Genomic DNA, 18,578 nt, shown 5'->3' on the forward strand with positions numbered 1-18,578 from the left:
ACAGAAACTGACAGGAAGAAAGGGAACCAGGAATAATCGATGATCTCCTCCCATAACATAAAAGGTTGTAAGCTAATTTATAAGCGGACTTTACCGAAAACAGACCATTAGACTTTAAATCCCACGCCAACCTATCCGTTTTTGAAAAAAAAAACTAAAACTACATTTAAGGATTGCATCAACAGTGGTTGGCGGAAATAAAGTACAAAGCAAAGCCACATTCCAGCCATGAGACAAATTATCCAACAGCTCAGCCACAAACTGGGGAACCACAGAAATTACTGGCATTAGAAGTGGAAAGAGTGCCCTGGAATCCAACGATCTGAGTAAACCAAATACTTCGTCAGGCCTATAAAGGATTTAATCCCATAGAAGCTTCCAAAAACGAACAATGAGGAAAATATTTAGCTTTAAATAGATTAAACGCCATCCCTTAATGAAGAACCTGAAAGTTCCAACCATGCTTAGCCAACAAAGCTGTATTGAAAGTTTCAAAACAATAAAAACCTAAACCCCTATCCTCTTTAGGCTCACATAAAGACTCTCAGGCTACCCAATTAAGACTCGAAAAAGCTCCCGATTTAGCCCACCAGAATCGGCAAGCATACCCCAAAAGAGATACACAAATTTTACGAGTCAACTTGAAGCACGACATCACATAAGTTGGTAAAGCACCCAAAACCGCTTTGATTAACACTTCCTTTCCAGCGGGAAACAGTAATAGAGATTTCCAGGAGGCTAATTGATCAGACACTCGCTGAACAATATAATGAAACACATCCCATTTAAAACGACTAATAAGCGCCAGCATACCCAAATACTTAGCACATAGTCCTTCCTCTCGAATCCCCAAGATATGACATAAGCAAGATTTGATGTCCACAGAAGTATTTTTGGAGAATATGATAGATGATTTAGAAAAATTAATCTGCTGCCCAGACGCCTTTTCATACCGCTGAAAAAGCTTCTTAAGAAAAAGAATTTCTGCTGTAGAAGCCTGACAAAACAGAATTGAGTCATCCGCAAAAAATAAGTGGGAGATAACTGAAGCCTGCGGACATATGTGAATACCTGATAAGACTTTATGTTGAATTGCCCGCTGCAAAGATAGAGAAAGGGCTTCTGCACACAAAATAAATAAATATGGAGATAAAGGGTCTCTTTGGCATAAGCCACGAGTGGGTTGAAACATCCCCACAGAAGTCCCATTAATAACCATAGAAAAGAACACCGTAGAAATATAAGCATGAATGAGCTTAATCCAATGAGGATGAAAACCCAATTTAGCAGGCATGGCTAACAAAAAAGTCCATTCAATTCGATCATAAGCCTTACTCATATCAAGCTTCAAAGTAAGAAAAGTATATTTACCTTTACGCTTATTTTTAAGATAATGCAAAACTTCATGCGCAGTTAAAATATTATCAGTAATATGTCGCCCAGTAATAAAAGCACTCTAGGATTCGATAACAATAGAGGGAATAACCTTTTTTAAACGGTTGGTAAGCACCTTAGCGACAATTCGGTAAGAAACATTACATAAAGAAATAGGTCTATAATGAGATACTTGGGTAGGGGCATCAATTTTAGGAATGAGCACAGTATTAGTATGATTCATACTCTTAAGAAAATAACCAAAATGCATAAAACTTCTTACTGCAACAATGACCTCATGTTTAACCAGATGCCAATAGTGTTGATATAATGAGATACTTGGGTGGGTCATGGTTATATTCTAGTCTTTGTGGATAAAATCTTAATATTCGGCAATATTATTGTACATCTTCTTCATCATTTAAGTGAAAAAAAAAAAAAAACCCTTAAGTTAGTCTGCATTGTACCTTACCCTGTGCTATACCTATTTCAAGGATTGCACCATGTTGATCATCAATCCCTAGGGGAAGGAATTTCAAAGGACTATTTTATTGAGAGGGTTAAGTGCAAAAAAACACTTCTCAAGTATGTTTATAGTGCATATCACACCCCCTCACGTGCAAAAAACACCCCATCAAGTTTCAATTTGGTGCAATTAGGTCCCCCTGACACATTTAAAATTTAAATTAACCAAATTACCCTTATTAAATAATTTTATAAAATATATAAAAATAATTTTTTTGTAAAAAAACCAAAAAAGGACATTAAACATTATTCTGCAAAATAATTTATAACCCCAATACAGAAATGGTTGCAAGAGATCGACGGTTGCAGAGGGCAGAGCCTTAATCGAAGGTGCAGAGGGCGGGGAAAAGATCGACGATTGCAAGCATGATGACAGAACGATAGCAGTGAGTTTTGGCGCCGCCGAAGGTACTGGCAGCAGCGAAGACCAACCAGCGAAGGTACTGGAGGCACTAATGGTGGCGATTGGTGGCGGCAACATATTCCTTGGGGATTTTAGAGACGTCGCTATCATACACACCATTGCTCCGGCCGAGATTCAGATCGGAGAAGCTTCTTCGCTCCGGCCAAACTCCGGTCTTGAAAACACTGATGATGACATCGGATCCGTAATCAAATTTCGGCCAAGGACCGCTCTGGTTTCTGAGACTAAGAAATTGCAGTGAGTGTGTGGTGTGGCGGCATCTCGGCAATCCTCGAAGGAAGGGAAAAGGTGAATGCCATGAGTACCCTTAACCACCCACTAATTGTGATTCTGTTCTTCCTATATGTGTAGTCTGATTAACCTTAAACCAATGAACATGTAATTTCGAAGAGAGAGAGGGCAGGGGTGAGTGCTTTGATTAAACTTAAATCCAATGGATTTTATAGAGAGGGAGCAGGGTTGGACGAGTGAGAAGAGAGTGGTGATGGCGTGAGTTGAGACTTGATGGTAGAGAGAGTAACACTGTTGCTTTGGGCTTTCGCCTTTCATTGGTCTGTAGTTCTTATGGTTAGGTTTGAGGAGGACGGATTAACGATGAACACTGAAATTTTCGGCGTGAAGCGGATGGATCAACGGTGGAGACAGCAAGCATGGACGGCAAAGGAGATTACAATGAAAAGGATGGTTACATCGGCATTTTAAGAAAAATAAAAGGGTAAAATGGGTATTACATCCCTAATTTATGTTAGATTTATGATAGAGGGGTAATTTTGCACAATAGCAAAAGATTAGGGGTATTTATTGCATATTTTTTCAAATAGGGATAAAAATGTTACGAAAGGTAAACTTCAAGGCTGTTTTCTGCACTTACCCCTTTATTGAGAGGTATTGCACTCCAATTGTTTTATTCGGCTAATAGCACAGGGCTGCAAGTTGGGCTGGCCTAACCCAAGCTCAACCTGAAATTGGGTTGGGTTGGGTCAGCCTGAATTCTACCCAAAATGGGTTATGTCCATAACCCAGCCTGAATATTTTAGCAAAGAATTGAAAAAAATTTTAAAAAAAATAATTTTTTTTTCTTAAGTTTTTTTTATTATTTTGGGTTTTGGGTTGGATTGGTTTCGGGGTGAGCCAGAGCCCAACCCAAACATGCCTAGGTTTTGAGAAAACTCAACCCAATTTGAGCCAGATTTGTGAATTTAAAAGTCCAAATTTTAAAATTTTTGGACTGAATTTGGATTGAGCTGGGTTAATGCGCCCAAATTGCATCCCTAATTAACAATGATCGTTTCTTCTCCTTTTACTTCGTCTCTCTAATTTTAATAGACATGACATTTATTTGTGAAATTGACAATGGTTTGTGATTTTCTATGAAGCATGATCATGGATATAAGATCAAGGAAACCGCAAGATGTAAAGATGGGGATTGGACAAATTCCTAAAAGACTAGGATATGGATACAAAAAAAAAAAATGACAATTTAATTTATATATTATATGCATATTATATGAAGTATGTATATCAATTAAAATAATGTGCATCACCACATCCATTTTATAAATTGTAATGTCATGCTATATATGTTACTACTAATATTCCCTTATCAAGAAATTACAAAGAAGCTGAAGGCTATATTGCGCTAAATTAATGTTCAAGACCTGAAGGTGTCATGAAGTATTCGAAGAGTAATGACTGTGTGACCTAAAAATATCTAAATGTATCATATGGGTGTTCAAAGTTAAAAACAAAAAACAAAAATTATGAATACGTTTGGAAGTCCACGAGTATCGGCTAGTATACATATATGATATAGATGTAATTCCCCCAATACCCCAATATAAATATTCACACTTCATTGATGTTGATATTTGCTTTGGTAGATAATAACATGAGTAATAGTGGAAGAAGATCTATAATTTTCTTTAGTCTGAGTGAAACATTACTTGTTCACTGAGAATTCAATTGTTTGCTGCACTACTGGAGAAGCTTAGTTGCATTTGCACTTTTGGTGTATATATCTACAGCTATATATAATATATTATATTATGCTCTAAATGACTTGTGAGTACATGGATATAGAATAAAGGAAACCACAAGATATAAAGATGGGGATAGGACAAATTCCTAAAAGAACAGGATATGGATACAAATTTATATTTATATATTATATGTATATCGTATGAAGTATAACAATTAAAATAGCGTGCATCCATTTTTAAATTAAAATCACATGTTATAAATGTTGCTACTAATATTCCCTTATCAAGAAATTACAAAGTAATTGAGAGTTATATCTTAGTTTAACTTTGGACTAAACTAGATATAATATATTCTCATTATATCTCAAATTTTTTTTCGTTGCAAAATCTTCAAGTATTTAGAATTCTATATAAAAGCTATATTTTTCAATGCTTGGACATGTGTCATAAAATTTTTTAAGAGTCAAACACTATTAACTTTGTGACCTAAGAGCTATCATATGGATGCTCAAAGTTAAGGAAAATAAATAAATAAAAAATAAAATAAAATAAAATAAAATATTATGGATACATTTATAAAGCCCACAAGTATCAAATAGTATCCATATCCGATACCGATATGATATAGATGTGTTTACCCCAACATAAATATCCGTACTTCATAGGTGTTAGATATATGAGAAGTGATAGATCTTCCGACTTCAATTGCTGATTACTCCTCCGAATATAACGTGGTTGGGAATAAGTCGAAGAGAAAAAGATGTTTACGGGAATTTTTTTAAGAGTTCCAATGGGATCCAACCACGTTATATTCGTAGGATAAGTCGATAATTAACGTCGGAAGATCTATTATTTTTCTAGATAGAAATATCAGAGTGCGCAATCTTAGGACTTGTAAGGTTCCAAATACTTTTTGCACTGTAGGGTTGGACGTAGATTTTAACCAATCTAGTCTTTATTTTTCTCATCAATCTATTACATCCCGTGTGAATTGAGCTCTGGCTGGCAGGTGCAATTAGAATCCATGTTCAGGCACAGACATGTCCCGGACATGCCCTAACACGTGTCGGACATGTTAAAAAACTGTTTGAATTTTTTTTTTTTTTTCCCAATATTTGAACACAGCGCAGACACGGTAAAGACACATGTTGGACACGCCATGAATATGTGTCCGACACGAGTGTCCCAATTTTTTTTTTTTTTTTGATAAGTGAGGCACTTAGGTAGGAATTTTAAGAAAGTTTTAGAAAGAAAGCTAGGTTGAGTGTAACAGTGAGGAATTGTTTAATAGCTATCAATAATATGATGGTCATTATATAACTTTTTAAAAGTTATTTTAAATATAACTTTATATTAAACAATCATATATTTATGTTTCTGGAAGTGCAAGCAAGTCCATATTGACTTCTTTTAAATTGATATTTTGGTCTTTTTACAGAATTAAATTGATACGAAAATCTAAATAAATAACTTCTTAGGACATTTAGAAAGAGAAACATTTTTTTTAAAATGATGATAAACTCATTTTTATTTCCGAGAGAGAAAAGGAAATGAGATAACCATATGTTCAAACATGTTACATAATAATTAAGGCCATGAAAACAATTGGACTAATTTTCATGATATTTTTCAATTGTCTGGAAAAAAAAAAAAAAGTTATGTTACTATTCTTGAAAGAAAGAAATATGATATAGAGTTGGCAGTCGAATGCATTCAAAGTTGTAAAGGGCCTCTTCAAAAACTCAAAATTTATTGTGTTACTTTGCAATATATATCTACTTTGGAACGACAATAGTTCCTGGCACGCTCGACATTCACCATCTTTTCCGCGCTTGGAAAGGACCACAGTTTTTAGGAGCCGAACATATATATATATATATATATATATATATATATATATATATTTCCAAGCGCGGAAAAGATGGTGAATGTCGAGCGTGCCAGGAACTATTGTCGTTCCAAAGTGGATATCCGAACAATTAATCAGTAGGAGATTGCAGGGATCAGGCGATTGTATGAAGGACTGGAATTACCACCTTCAACGGTTCTTTTTGCCTTGAAAAAGGACTTCTGGATTAATCTATGGCTAATGGAAAGAAAAACGATATTGAAAATGCAGGACTTCAAAGTAATGTGCTGGAAAGTAAGAAAAATAAGTGCAGGACTTGAATTAAACATATTGAAGGTGCATTACATGAATGTAAAGTAATTGAAGTGCTATATTGCTGTGTGATTTGAACAGAATTTGCAAACTAGCTTTAAATACTCTATTTATAGAGCTTTCCATGCATGCAGCAACTTAATGTGGCAACTCCAACGATTTCCATGTGGCCAGATTTTAGACTGCCAAGTACCCATGATCTCTTGGCAGTTGTAACTTCTTCCTTCCATCTTCTTCCTCCTCTGTTACAAACTTCAGCCATGTTCTCTTTAGTCTTCAATGAACTTGTGTCGTAGGTAGTTTTAAAGTGAATTCCCACTTATCCTCTTTATCAATTGATAAATGTCCCACGTCCCTGTTCTTCTTCCTCATGTTGTCGACTTCTTTCCTTAATTTCAGACATGATTTTATCAGTTTTAGCCTTGTCATCCATGATCCTTGATAACTTCCCTCAATTAGTGGTAATTCCCCTATGAAGCTCCACCACTTTCAACCGACGTATTCTTGTTTGGCCAAGTGTCTCACGATTTCTAATTGTCTTCCCCTTCTGTAGAACCTTCCTTTCATGGCATCGTGGTCTCTGATTTTTAGTGACTTCCTTATTGTGGGTAATATTTCATATATATATATATATATATATATATATATATATATATAGACACACACACACACACACCAAATATATATAACTGCCCACGTTCCTTGAACTTTGGTAACTTCCCATATTGAGACTTTCCTTCTGAGCTTTGGAATTCATGGCGCCATGAACTCCTGGATTTTAGCAGCTTCCTCGTGGGTTATTTTACAGAATATATATATACATATATTTGCACACATATATATATATATATTTATCCAACCCACCTCCTTTTTTTCTGTAGACCACGTCTCCTTGAATTTTAGGTAACTTCTTTTCCTTCAGACTTTCCTGTTTGGTCTTGGCTTCTGTGGCGTCATAGCCCCAAGATTTTAGGATTTTTTCAACGTGGGTAGTATTTCAGTATATATAGATATATATCTAGAAATATACATGCCTTTCTAAACCGTTACCCACTTCCCTCTTCTTCAGCAAACAAAATTAACTTAATGAAATAAACGTTGAAGCCTCCTAAAAATAAGGAGAAAATCCAGCCCCACGTTCTCCTTCTTCTGACATGGTCAACTTCAGTGTTACCAATTTTGGTGAATCTCCATGTACTTGGGATCCTTTTGGAAATACAAAATCCTTATAGTAACAATTCCTAAAGGAATTGATAAGACGTCGTAAGTCCCACAGAACTCGTCATGTATGGCAAAACTCATTCTATATAGGAAGATACGGGCCCTTATTTTTAAAGATAGCAAGTCCTAATAGGACTCACCCCTTTCCTTTAAACAAAAATAGAAAACCCCATATAATAGGACTATTCTAGCCCACTTGTTTAATCACTATGTAATATTGCATAATTTCCAATAATAATTCATAAGAGTTGTGATCCAGCGTGGTAAGTTCCATTGGAACTCGCCACATGTCGCCTTTCCATTGGGCCAAAAATAATGGAGTAAACATATGCCCCCCAAATTCCATACCTTGTGGAACAACTTGATAATAAGGCATGGGATTTGAATTCCGCTATCATGAAGAAGAAGAAAAAGAAATTGAAGAAGAATAACTAGAAGTATTGGAATTACTAACATGGAAATGCATGTATATACAAGTAGCATGAGTAATTTCCAGTATGAATAGAACCTGGACCATGTAATGTAGCCTCTTCTCAATGAAATGCTCCATACTTAGGAAATCAGTTGATCTTAGAAATTCTGCTAAGTCTGCTTCATAACTTTAGCCAATGTACTTTTCCAAGTACTTAGTTTTTCCTTCTTGGAATGGCCAAAGTATGGCCATTACGTTTCCTTCCCAACTTTCCGATATACTTGGAAAGAAAGATACCAGCCATTTTATGTAGCCGGTTGAATGATTGTGGACTTCCAGTTTTCAAGTATACACCATTCACAGAATGCTTATGGGATCCTCCATCTATATCCATCAATCTATAAGCCCATTTTCCAAGGACTCGTTCCATCAAATAAGGACCCTCCTTATTAGGTGTCCATTTTCCATATTCCAAACTTTTAACCCCAGGTGGAAATTTGACCTGCCATACCAAGTCTCCTTCCACAAATGTTTTCGCCTTAACCTTCTTGTTGTATGCCTGCATGATTTTCTTCTTTTGAGCAATAATATGGTCTAAGGCATTGAAACGGACCTCATCTAGGTCTTCCAATTCCACCAACATGGCATGGTTGTAATCTGCTGGAGTCAAATTATTTTGGAAAGCCACTCTTGCAGACCATATAGTCATCTCTATTAGAAGAATGGCATCATATCCATATGTAAGCATATATGGAGTGACGCCCGTACTTGATTTTTTTGAGTTTTTGTAAGCCCAAAGAGCCTCAGAAAGTAGGTGATGCCACTCCTTTGGATTATTCTCAATCATCTTTTCAAGGATATTGAGAATTACTTTGTTGGAAGCTTCTGTCTGTCCATTTGATTAGGCAAAATATGGAGTAGAACTAATCACTTGGACACCGCACTCAGCACAATAATCCAAAACTTTGTTCCCAATAAAGGAAAGGCCTCTATCAGTGGTGATAATCTCTGGAATTCCAAACATATGTATAATGTGCTTTTTGATAACATCAATCACTGTTAACTGTTCACAGGTCTTTAATGGAATAGCCTCAACCAACTTCGTGAAATAATCTGTTGCCACCACAATATGAGTATGGCCATCTAAAGATGGTGGCCTCAACTTTCCAATAAAGTCCAAAGCCCACCTTCTGAATGGCCATATTTTCACTACCGGCTACATGTTGATAACTGGAACTCTTTAGACCGGGGCATGTTCTTGACATGCAGTACAAGTCTTTGCAAACTCTATGCAGTCTTTTAATATGCCTTTCCAGTAATAACTGTACCTTCTAAGAAGCCACCTCATCTTGATTCCAGCTTGATGCGTTCCGCATATTCCAATGTGTGATTCTGTCATCACTCTCATGGACTCGTCCCTGCCAAGGCACCTTAACAAAAGTCCATCTTCTTTATTCTTTTTGTAGAAATCTCCATCAATCAAAATATAATGAGGTGCCAAAAGCTAAACTCTCTTGTCCACATTGGCACTAGGCTCTTGTAAGAAATGGATAATTGGTGTTCTCCAATCTTCCAAGTCTAATCCATCTATATCAACATTAAAAATCTACCCATGTCTTCTTGGCAGGTTTGATTCTTTATAGCCCGTCAACTTGAAAATGGTCTGTCATCTCATGCCGTGATTCTACAGAAGGGAGAGTCTTCTTTTTTATTGTAATCAAGTTCTCTTCTACACCTAGTGGGACTTTTACTCGAGAAGCTAATTATGCTAGATCATCAGCCTCCATGTTTAAATGCCTTGGCCAATATTTGAGTTAGAAATCATCAAACTGGCATAATAATTCCAAGGCCACAGAGTGGAAAGGCCTCAAATGCTATATTCTTCAAAAAGTTGGCTAAGTATCAAGTTGGAATCTCCAATAATCTGGACCTTATCTACCTTTAGCTCTAGCAGGATTTCTAACCGAATAATTAGTGCCTCATACTCAGCTTGGTTGTTTATACACTTGAAATTCAAGAAAAAAAAAAAATGTGGTTTTTCTTCTCTTTGGTGAAATGATGACTATTCCAGCTCCTCCTCCATCATGAGTGCTTGATCCATCAAACATGAAAGTCCAATATGTATAGTCAAGGTAGAGATTATCCACCTCATCACATACTTCTGAATCTATCTTGGTAAAAGGATGATCTGCCAGAAATTCTGCCACCGCCCTTCCTTTGACTGTCTTTTGTGGAATATACTTGAAAGAGAACTCCATTAAGGCCAATGACCACTTTTTAATACGTCCAGTGATCAAAGGCTTCGAAAGCATGTACTTAATCAAATCTGTTTGAGATGTGATATACACAGCTACTGGCAACATGTAGGTTCTTAACTTCATAACCGCATAATATATGGAAAGACACAACTTTTCAATGGAAGTATACCTACATTCCACTGGGGTAAGCACCCTACTTAGATAATAGATGGCTTGCTCATTTCCGCATTCATTGTTCTGGGCTAGAAGGGTTCCAATTAATTCTTCAACGGCTGATAAGTATAATCTTAAAGGCCGCTTCTTAATTAAAGGCATCATCACTAGAGGGTTGGCCAGATAGCTTTTCAAACCAAAGGCTTGCTGGTGTTGTTCTGTCCACTTGAATTCTTCAACACCTTTCAATTTTAGCAATGGGGAGAAAGCATGAGTCTTTCCAGCATGATTGGCAATGAACCTCCTTAAATATCCAACCTGGCCAAGAAATCTTTGTAGTTCTTTCTTAATGGTTGGTGGCTTCGCTTCAATAATTGCCTTAGCTTTATTTTGGTCTATCTCAATGCCTCTTTGGTGAACCAGGAAACCCAAGAAGTTTCCAGCTGAAACCCTAAATGCGCACTTTAGGGGATTCATCTTCAACTTATGCTACCTCATTCTTTCAAAAGCCATCTTCAAATTCTAGAGATGTTGAACCTTGGCCGAGAATTCGATAACTACATCATCAATGTATACTTCCAAAAAATGGCCAATCATGTCATGGAAAATAGCATTCATGGCCCTTTGATATGTTGCTCCGGCATTCTTCAACCCAAATGGCATGACAACCCATTCAAAGGTTCCAATGGATCCTGGACATCTGAAAGCTGTCTTGGCAATATCTTCCTCCGCAATGTAAATCTAGTTGTACCCAGAATGTCCATCCATAAACGAAAGAATTTCATTCATAGTGACAGAATCTATCAACTGGTCAGCAACAAGCATAGGGTATTCATCTTTTGGAGTTGCAAGATTGATATTTCGGAAATCCACACACACACCCTTAGCTTACCATTCTTCTTAATAACTGGAATAATGTTGGAAATCCAGTCAATATACCTAACGGTTCTTATAAAACCAGCTTGTGTAGCCTTTCAATTTCTTCATTGACCTTTAGAACGACTTCCTGGGACATTCTTCTTGGAGCCTGCTTGAAAGGCTTGAAACCTTCCTTAATTAGTAGTTTATGTTCCACCAACTCTCTAGAAAGTCCTGGCATTTCCTCATATGTCCATGCAAAGCAATCTTTATATTCTTCAAGCAAAGAAATCAATTCTTCTCTAAACGTTGGTTCAAAAGGCTTACTGATGTAGGTAGGTCGTGGGTCTTGTTTCATTCCAAGATTAACTTCCAAAGTGGATCTTGCACTTCAGCCTTAAGATCATTGAGCTTCATTGGCGCTACCTTCAAGTCTGTCAGTTGGATAGCATCTAACTTGTCTTCGGTATCTTCCATAATTTCCAAAACATTGGTTGAAAATGAAGTACCAGTAGCTGTAACCCTTTCCAGCCGTAGTTCGGCTAGATATGCTTTCAACCTCACAAGGCAGCAATTAACCGCCTGGCCAAGTATTCTTTCTTCTTTAGGTTTCTCTTCCATAAAAACTTTTGTTTGAAATATAGTGCTGAACACCGACCTTGGGTAGAATTGTTGGCCTTGGTATTCCTTAGAAAAGCTCCCATACGTCATCTTCTGTAAGAGTTCTCCTCATGGTGGCCTTCCTTGGACGGCCCTTGCTATCATTTCCAATAAATCTGATTGGAACGAATTCTTCACTATATAGCTCGGCATCTGCATGGTAGACCCTTGCCACAAAAGGCTGATTATCAACTTCCACAACTTTTTCCTCATCTCCATCCCAAAATATCAACATTTGATGGAGTGAAGATGGAATGCAAAAGTTTGGGTGAATCCATTCACGGCCTAAAAGCAAGTTATAGGCCGTTGTGGATTCAATAACGAAAAAGGCTGTGATTGAAGTTCTATCTCCCACCATTAATTCCAACGGTAAAATGCCTTGTGTCTTCATTATTTCTCCTGTGAATCCACTAATGGATACATCAGTTGGAATGATGTCTTCAGGCGACTTTCCAGGCATACGTATGACATTGACTGGAACAACGTTCAATACTGAACCGTTATCTACCAAAACTCTTACCAAGGGTTTCTTTTCCATTAGTACCTTAATATATAAAGGTTTAAGCTGTTGAGTCATGTCATATGGTGGCTTTTCTAACACAATTTTCTTTGGTTTTGTGGAGCTATTTTCTTCAATTACTACCCCTTTTAATTTCTGGAGATGCTCAACTTCTTCCTAAAAATTTCTTCTATTTGGATGTCATTATCAGGTTCCATTATAAATGGCCCGGAACTAGACTGTCCAGGACTTTCCAATGGAGGACTTGTATCTACCACATTTCCTTCCATTGAAGTTGGCTAATTTGGCTGTGGCTCAAAAAACAAAGGGAGAACCACTACCATATTGCAAGTAAATTCACTTGGAAGGCTCCTAAAACAGATCTTCTTGCTGCTACTGGAACTGTTGGAGATTTTCAAGTCTGTTCCATCTTTTATAAGAGGGTCATCTACTATCAAGGAATTTCCAACCTCGGAAACTAGGTCCAACAAGTCGTGAGGATCTCTAACTCCTCCTTTAAGTGGAAGTTCCGATAAATCCGATGGCTTAGTTATCATTTTTGGCCAGTTAGACCAACCGTGGTCTTTCTCCCATAATTTTCTTCTGTCAGCCCTCTTTCTTTGCTGCCTTCGCTTTTGTGTACGGGTCAAATAGGAATTATCATAAAATGAAAACTTGGGATGATCAAGCCTCTTCCACCTGTCATTTTGCAAAGTGGGAGGCTTAATCATTCTTGGACGGAGATGTTCATTCCCCTTTCTAACCTATACTTCCAAGGCCATTTTTGGCTTGGAATATCTGTCACCTTCAGAGGTTTTGTCATGCCTACTACTACTTTTATACTTTCTGCTAGGACGAGACTTTGCCTCATAAGGAACCCTACTCCTTTCCAGGCTCCTTGGAAGAAATTATGTTTTCCTTGCTACTGATCTTCTTTCTGTAAGGACTCGGCTTTCCTTCTCTGGAATGCTCACAGTAACTGTGTTTTCCACTTTTTAGAAGGTTAGCCAATCATGGACCTTCCGTTTATATCCTCTATCACTGTTGGACAACCTTTCCTTCTACTCCTCCTTTGGAAAGTCCCGATAGCATCTTTCATTCTGAATTTTACACTTAGGACAGCAACCTTGCTGGATTAAGGCTATCTGAGCTTCTCTAAGTTGCCTTTCTAACTCGATTACTGTTTTCTCCATGGATGCTACAACTGCAGAAATTTCCAGCTTTCCACTGGTCCTTGGATCTGTCAGGTCCACCTTTTTTCTAGGGTGTTCCGAGGCAAGAGAAGTAACATTTATGGCAACGACCTTGGGAAAGGGATTTCCATCAGCACCCATGACTTCTGTTTTTTCTGGAAAGTTCAACCAGCCATCTTCAATTGCCTTCTGCACAATGTTACGAAAAATAACACAATTGTTAATGGAATGCCTCCACGAATTGTGAAATTTGTAATATTCTTTCTCAACCATTTCAGAGGCCGTTGGCATCTTGTGGCCTACTGTGAAGATCAGTTACTTGTCAGTCATGAGCAAATCAAAAATTTGGTCGGCTTTAGAGATGTCAAAAAAGTAACTTCTGGAAGGGTCTGCCCCCTTCCTCTTAGAACTAGAGGTGGTCTGTAAGTTGGCTGTGGCTGATTTTGGTTTCGCCAAAGCCACACAAGTATAAGCCTTTTTTATGTTGAGCTCAGCCACATTCACCTCAAACTCTCCATCTACTTCAGTGGTATACACCTCATAGTTGGGATCACGATAGTAGGTGCCCTTAGAAGAACTCTTCTGGTCTTGTTCCTCATGAAGGAGCTCTTCATACTTAGCCACTCTACTGGCCAAGTCGAACAAGTCATGGAATTGTACCCCTTCAAACTTCTTACGAAGTTCAAATTTTAGGCCGTTCACAACTATCTTCACATATTCTTCTGGTAGCAAAGACAAATTACATTTGTACTTGACCCTCCTAAATCTGGAAAGGAAGCTCATCATCGACTCTCCAGGTAGTTCATGAAGTCTAGAAAGGTCTACTATGGACACTTCAGGCTCAGCTCTATATAACTGAGTATGGAATGAATCCTTAAAATGCTGCCAACTTTGAATAGAGTTGGATGGCAAGTTGGAATACCACCTGAAAGCATAGCCAGTCAGTGTGTTTGGAAACAAGCACACCTTCAGCCATAGATTGGCTACTGCTTCTCCACATTGGACAGTGAAATGGCTGATATGTTCCAATGTGGATTGTTCGCCCTCTCCATTGAACGTTGTAAACTCTCGAATTTTGAAATTTTTTGGGAACTCAACTTCATCAATAAACTCTAGATAGGGTTTTCTATAAGTTGGCCTTCCACTTCTTCGAGTTAGGCCAAATTCTTGTTGGAGAAACTCTGTAAATTGGCCTCTATCAAATGTCATAGGCTGTGGAGGGTTGTTGTCTAGACAACCTTAAGGTTGATTGGCCACTTGATGCCCTCCACCTGCCATTAGCAATAGGTTGGCATCTGCATAGTTGTTCCTGCCACGATTCATTTCTCCTTGGTCAGGAAGTGGCTCACTTAGAAAAGGTTGCCACCCAACTACCATTAGAATGACTATTGGTGGCCTTGGAAGAACAGGTGCGGCTAGCTGAATGTTCACAAGTAGAACGTTCTATTGTGTTTAAGGAATGTGGTATGGCCATGGTTGGCCAGGCTGATCATGCCAAGTCTGTTGTGGAAACGCCACAGATGGAGGATTCTGAACTTGCTGAATGACTGGCATGGGCACTGATTGTGGAACAGTCATTTGTACCACTGGAATGGTCACAGGTGCAGCTGGAATGTAAGTCTGTGCAATTAAAAGGGACTGCATCTGCTGTTGAGTTGGAGGGAATGAGCCTGCATGTTGTTGAGAGGAACTACCTTCAACAAATGTGGTCGGCCTGCTAGCTTGGAAGGCCGACTGTTGAGACCCTTCAGAGTTGTTTGGCCGAGGGGCCAAACCTTGAGTCAAACCTCCAAGGGACCGTTCCAACATGGACTTAAACCTACGAGAGATTTGGTCCACCATTTCTGCTAGGTTCCACTCGTTAGCAAGAACGGTTTTTGCATGATCTTGACTAGCCTTAGATTGATCTTGCACAACTCTGGCTAAGTCTTGGGCGACTCTTGCTTGGTCTTGTGCAAACCTATCTTACTACATTGCCATTATGCGAATGTTGTCCATAATGGATCCATTTGCCATTGTTTGAGCAAATTTTTCCACCATATCATTTTCATCAGGTGCAAATCGTAAACTTTCCACTAGAAGTTCACTAGCTTGTATGTCTTCTAGCTCGGCAGGGTCTTGGACAGATTTGCCTTGCCTTCTTCCACCGGCCATTGAACAATCTGTTAAGATGTCCCACCAGGTGTGCTAAAATGTTCGGCTCCTAAAAACCGTGGTCCTTTCCAAGTGCAGAAAAGAGGGTGAATGTCGAGCGTGCCAGGAACTGTTGTCGTTCCAAAGTGGATATCTGAACAATTATCCAGTAGGAAATTGTAGGAATCAGGTGATTGTATTAAGGACTAGAATTACCACCTTCAAGGGTTTTTTTTGCCTTGAAAAAGGACTTTTGGATTAATCTATGGCTAGTGGAAAGGAAAGCGGTATTGAAAGTACAAGACTTGAAAGTAAGGTGCTGGAAAGTAAGAAAAATAAGTGCGGGGCTTGAATTAAACATATTGAAGGTGCATTGCATGAATGTAAAGTAATTGAAGTACTGTATTGCTATGTGATTTGAACAAGATTTGTAAACTAACTCTAAGTGCTCTATTTATAGAGTTTTATATGCATGCAGCAGCTTGATGTGGCAACTCCAGTGATTTCCACGTGACCAGATTTTGGGTTGCCAAGTGCCCTATGATCTCTTGGCAGTTGTAACTTCTTCCTTCCATCTTCTCCCTCCTCTGTTGCAGACTTCAGCCATGCTCTCTTTAGTCTTCAATGAACTTGTGTCGTGGGTAGTTTTAAAGTGAATTCCTACTTATCCTCTTTATCAATTGACAGGTGTCCCACGTCCCTGTTCTTCTTCCTCATGTTATCGACTTCTTTCCTTAATTTCAGACATGATTTTATCAGTTTTAGCCTTGTCATTAATGATCCTTGATAACTTCCCTCAGTTAGTGGTAGTTCCCCTATGAAGCTCCACCACTTTCAACTGACGTATTCTTGTTTGGCCAAGTGTCCCACAATTTCTAGTAGTCTTCCCCTTCTGTAGAACCTTCCTTTTATGGCATCGTGGTCTCTGATTTTCAGTGACTTTCTTATCATGGGTAATATTTCATATATATATATATATATATACACACACACACACACACCAGAGATATATAACTACCCACATCCCTTGAACTTTGGTAACTTCCCATTTTGAGATTTTCCTTATGAGCTTTAGAATTCATGGCGCCATGAAATCCTGGATTTTAGCAACTTCCTCATGGGTAATTTTATAGAATATATATATATTTGTACACATATATATATAGTTATCCAACCCACCTCCTTTTCTTCTGCAGACCACATCTCCTTGCATTTTAGGTAACTTCATTTCTTTCAAACTTTCCTTTTTGGTCTTGGCTTCTATGGCGTCATGGCCCTAAGATTTTAGGATTTCTTCAACATAGGTTGTATTTCAGTATATATATATATATATATATATATATATATATCCAGAAATATACATGCCTTTCTAAACCGTTACCCACTTCCCTCTTCTTCAGCAAATAAAATTAACTTAATGAAATAAACGTTGAAGCCTCCTAAAAATAAGCAGAGAATTCAGCCCCACATTCTCCTTCTTCTGACTTGGTCAACTCTAGTGTTACCATTTTTGGTGAATCTCCATGTACTTGGGATCCTTTTTTAAAAACAAAACCTTCTATAGTAACAATTCCTAAAGGAATTGATAAGACGTGATAAGTCCCATAGAATTTGCCGTGTTTGGCAAAACTCATTCCATGTAGGAAGATGCGGCCCTTGTTTTTAAAGATGGCAAGTCCTAATAGGATGCACCCCTTTTCCTTTAAACAAAAATAGAAAACCCCATATAATAGGACTATACTAGCCCACTTGTTTAATCACTACGTAATATTGCATAATTTCCAATAATAATTCATAAGAGTTGCGATCCAGCGTGGTAAATTCCATTGGAACTCGCCACATGTCGCCTTTCCATTGGGCCAAAAATAATGGAGTAAACAATATATATATATATATATATATATATATATATATATATATAAGAAAAGTTTGGTTTTGAAAAAATAATTTTCTCCAAATATTTATTTTTCCAACCCTAAAAACCCTAAAATATTTTTATAAATCCATTTACCTTCACTTTTCACCACTTTCCATCAATTAAACCAAACCTAACTTAATTTAAGAATAACATTTTTCATTCTTTATATCTTTTTATTGAAGTTATGAAAACCTAGAATAACCATTTGGATGCAAACTCTCAAATTATGACAACCGTTGATGAATGGGCCTCACTTTCCTATAAAATTAGGACCGTTAAAAAATAATAATAATTTAAAAATAAAAATAAAAAATAAAAATACTGCCCTATCCGGATTATCGATCTTTTTAGTATCCATATGAAGAAATGTGAGATTTTAAACAAGTGTAGTAGTAGCAGTATCAGAAACGGAGATGTTGAGGACCCAAGTAAGTCTCTCTCACTCTATTAAGCTATGTCGATACCACACTATCGTCTCTAATGAACCCATAGCAGCAACTGTGTTTCCCTCCTCATTTACAAGCAGAATGTGCTCAATTCTTGACTATCCACGTTATAAAAGAACACGATTGTAACTTGATTGGCAAAAACATAATCGATATCCCTAAATATTTTATAACCCGATTAGATTCATTTAACTAATGTGTTAGATTTTTTTTTTTTCAAGGCAAGAAGTGTTAGAAGTTAGATTAGTAGATGGAAATAGTCGAAACCTGACACTCCAAAGTCCACCGAAAACACCAACTCATTGAGTTATCGAAACATCTGCAAATGTGTTAGATAAACTTGTTGTATTCATCTAAAAATGAC

At 37.6% G+C, this 18,578-nt stretch overlaps 1 protein-coding gene across 1 annotated transcript; it reads right to left on the reverse strand.

The window, feature by feature from the left end:
* Positions 1 to 14,032: 14,032 nt before the first annotated feature.
* Positions 14,033 to 14,926, reverse strand: LOC132309330 (uncharacterized). Its single transcript, XM_059807647.1, has one exon. It carries the CDS (start codon positions 14,924 to 14,926, stop codon positions 14,033 to 14,035), a length of 894 nt encoding a protein of 297 aa, XP_059663630.1.
* Between the last annotated feature and the right edge of the window lie 3,652 nt (positions 14,927 to 18,578).

The sequence above is a fragment of the Cornus florida genome, unplaced genomic scaffold, assembly GCF_030987335.1.
Source record: "Cornus florida cultivar Cherokee Brave unplaced genomic scaffold, ASM3098733v1 CherokeeBrave_3.0.0_Hap2_Chr05, whole genome shotgun sequence".
In the NCBI taxonomy this organism is placed as follows: Eukaryota; Viridiplantae; Streptophyta; class Magnoliopsida; order Cornales; family Cornaceae; genus Cornus; species Cornus florida.